Below are 3,759 nucleotides of genomic sequence, written 5' to 3'. Positions count from 1 at the left end.
AACCTTCAATGTGATTAATGTCAAATTGATATATAAATGACGATTATAAACAACCTCACATATATACATATGACGGGGACCCATAAATTTTGCTCACAAATTATCCTAATTTACGGCCTAGGAATATGCGAAAAAGGTCAACTCCCATCAACTATGCTAACCCTATAATTAATATTTCTAATAATATTGACATTTTTCTTATGAATTTATACATCATATTTATATTAATTGAGATATTCTTTAATTTCATTAACCTTTTGAATTCTTTTCAGAATGTGAGATACAAAATTTTCAAGTGGAATAATACATTCTATTAAGGATTTCAGACTCAACTCGCCTCAACAAAATTAAATTTATATAAGTATTTGAAAATAGGTTCAATAAAACAACTTTTAAAAGTAAGCTTGAGTAAGAAAATTTTAGAAAATGAAAATAAATTTAAATTGATATTAGAATACAAAATTAAAAAACTATAGTTATTTTAACCAACCAAATTTTATTTTTTATTTCATTTATAATTAATCAAATATTTTATAATATAAAAATAAATATCTCATATTTGGAATAGTAAAAATAACTTAAAAAATTATATATAAAGATATTTTCAAACAAATATCATACTTTACTTACTTCAAACATAATTTTTTAGAAATATTTATGAAAAAAGTTTTGTAATTTTATCGAAAAATGTCTAAAGGTTATAAAATAAAGCTTATTTTGTTAAAATAAGTTCAAAAACTCAAAACTCAAAATTAGTATGAAAAAAATTGAAACTTAACTCAAACCAAATCATGATACTTAATTTGTTTTTTTTAAAAGAAATTGATCAAATTCAACTCACTCGTAATTGAATATGGAACTTGAAAGTTTGCTATTTTAATTGTAAATGTTGATTAACTGAAAAAATCGACTAATAAAAATGAGTTTGATTTATTCAAAATTTTTCATGGATTGGTTCAATTCCAGCTTTAAAAGAAATCGATTGAATTGATTTTTAGCGATTTTGAATTGAGTCAACAAGTTTTTCACTCTTAACTACCGCTTAAACAAAATAGATGATAACATGTGTCCTATTAATTATATTTAAAATTTTATAAAATAATAAATGAAAACATCATTATTATTTTCGTGAAATTTATTTAATTGAACTGCAAACTAATATAAATTAGTTGAATTGAACTAAAAACTTAATTGAATTGATAGATATTGATCTAATGAATTTTAAATAATTTATTTAATAGAATGGTTCATACCAACGAATCCACCAAGATATTAGTCCAAAGAAAAATTTTAGAACAATTGAACTGCAATTGATTAAACTATGCTAAAAACCTAATTGAACTGATAGATTTGATTGTGAAAACCTTAAGCAATTTTACTATTGGAATAGCTAGATTTACTGATATATATATATTCAAGGATATAGAGATTATAAGTACAAATAGAGATTATTTAAAAAGAATAAAGAAAATGTAATTAAATGGGAAAAGTAAAGCTAGCTGGTCCATCAAATATCAATCTCAAGAATTTAGTCAAAGTATGAAAGGTACATGTCTAGCTTTGGCAGGACAGTAACAACCCCCAAAAGTAAAGGAGGGAAATTAGAAAATAAAGAACCATAAATAATAAAAGTTAGAATAGTAAATTATTTGTACCCATTACCATGTATCCCATGATAAAGCTTCCTCTTCAAATTTAGAAACTGCAAGAATTATATAGGTAGTAAACAAACTGGGCACTGTTAGAAAATGGAAACCAATTACTGAACATGTATATTGTCTTCAACAACCTCATCACTTTAACAATCAAGCAGCAATTGAAATTAAAAAGAGAAGATGAACATAAAATTTGAAACCAATTTATTCTTCTTGATCTATAGCTGTAGTTGTTATATATACTGTTTTCAATTACATAGATGGAAAAGAAAACAAAAAGTAGATTAATGTAGTAAGATTGTTAAAGCTCTGTTGTATAATCTATGAACATTGAACACCTCCCCCCCCCCCAACATTTGCCACCATCTGCAAGAGAGAAACATCTTAATTTTACACTCAAATCTATGTTGTGTGTATGTTCTATGGCCTCATCCAACTAAAAATCTCAGGCCTAGATATGAAAACATAGAGTAATCATATATAAAAATAATTAAGATACCAAAATTTTAGGACTCCAAGGCAAATGGTGTTTGCAGCAGATCATACGGAGCCCATAAAGCATCCAAAGGACAAGGTCTGTTTGCATCTAATCTCACCCATGGCTTCCCTTTCCCACTCCAATGCAGTAAGCTAACTGGACCAGGATGCAAATTTCTACACAATCCTCTATAGTTATCTCCTCCGAGGCCATGTTGGTTCCATCGATGATCAACTGGAGCTATATTCCCTGCAAAGACGAGTAAAAACGGTGGCAAAGACCCTAACTCATAGATCCTCATTCTCTTTTGAAGCTCCATCCATTCTATAATCTTGGTAGTGTAATCTCCTTGTCGCCATCTTTGCAAATCTATCACCATTACCCCAGTGTTGAAATAACAGGCTTTGCGTCCGGCAAATGTTAGAGATAACGTTGGGTTTGACCAGAAGGTTGGGGTGAAGTAGGAAGTGAAGTTGGCGTTGCAATACTCCGGTGCAGCTAAAACCGAGCGGTCTCCGAGCGGCGTCGCGGCGAGTTTAGCAATGTCGTCGACGAGGACGAGGTCTGAGTCTAAGTAAACGACTCGGCTGAGACACGGTGGGAGGAGGTTGGCGAGGTAGTTGCGGGCATAGTTTAGAGGGCAGTCAAGCGCCGAGCGGATGGAGGTGGAAATGAGTCCCGACACCTTGGAGGAGTCGTATGGGTAGATTTGGAACTTGAGGGAAGGGAAAGAGCGGGAGATAGTGAGGCGGAGGTGTTGGTGGTTGGCTGTGGAGGAGGGGATGAAGTGGAAGCGGATGTTTTGAGGGCAAGAAGAGTGCTGGAGGACGGAGAGAATGGCAGCCATTGACCCACGTAAGTAGGCAGCGTCTAGGGTCATTGCAACATGGACAGCTTGGTGGGAGCACATTTCATTGGTGTCCAAGGAAGGGCAAGCGGGAGAGTTGTAAAACTGTGGAGCTTCTTTGAATATTTGATAATTAGTGGTAGTGGCGGAGGCAGGGGCAGAATTGGTGGCAGTGATGAGGAGGAAGAGGAGGAGAAGAAGGTGGTGTCGGTGGAGGTGACCATGTGGTTCAGGCATTTTGTTGGAGGGAATCCAAGAGGATATCGGAAATTAAGAAAGGGCTATAAAGTGTTTAGACTACGTTTATTAACCCTTTTAAGAGTGGGGGCGGGGACGGATCCTTGGTTCCCACGGTGCCAAAAAAGGGGTGCTGCAGCCACCCAAAGTAAAAGGTTTTTGAAACAACTCAAACTCTCAAGTCTTTGGCTTCACATTTGCTTGTTGCAAAATGTTTTCCCTTTTTATAAAGAAAAAGATCGCATATTGAAAATGAAGCAACATATATTTAAATTTTAAATCTTAAAAATAATCATATGAATCTATTAAATTAATTAAAACCATATATTTACCTTCTTCTTTAATGCTCCTTGTATTGATTGACATAATTACAAAATTGCAGTCAAGTCAGTTGGTGATTTATATGGTAATAGGGTTTAATGAGTACAAATATGGTAGCAAATCAGGTCATTACGACATAGTTTCCGTTTTATGGTAAGATATGGAATGTCTTTCATTCAAGATTTGCTAATTAAACATGGTAAGGTTGGGAAAGAAAATAC

The 3,759-nt window shown here is 33.2% G+C and overlaps 1 protein-coding gene across 1 annotated transcript; it reads right to left on the bottom strand.

Annotated features, from left to right (window-relative positions):
- Positions 1 to 1,795: 1,795 nt before the first annotated feature.
- On the bottom strand, positions 1,796 to 3,404 carry LOC107957434 (probable galacturonosyltransferase-like 1). Its single transcript, XM_041106521.1, has 2 exons — positions 2,155 to 3,404; positions 1,796 to 2,021 (listed from the first exon to the last, which is right to left on the bottom strand). Exon 1 carries the CDS (start codon positions 3,215 to 3,217, stop codon positions 2,162 to 2,164), a length of 1,056 nt encoding a protein of 351 aa, XP_040962455.1. The 5' UTR covers positions 3,218 to 3,404; the 3' UTR covers positions 1,796 to 2,021; positions 2,155 to 2,161.
- Positions 3,405 to 3,759: the final 355 nt, after the last annotated feature.

This window comes from Gossypium hirsutum, chromosome D11, assembly GCF_007990345.1.
Source record: "Gossypium hirsutum isolate 1008001.06 chromosome D11, Gossypium_hirsutum_v2.1, whole genome shotgun sequence".
Lineage (NCBI taxonomy): Eukaryota > Viridiplantae > Streptophyta > Magnoliopsida > Malvales > Malvaceae > Gossypium > Gossypium hirsutum.
The sequence above is the reverse complement of the archived record's forward strand: the minus strand, read 5'-3'. Positions and strand labels throughout refer to the sequence as shown.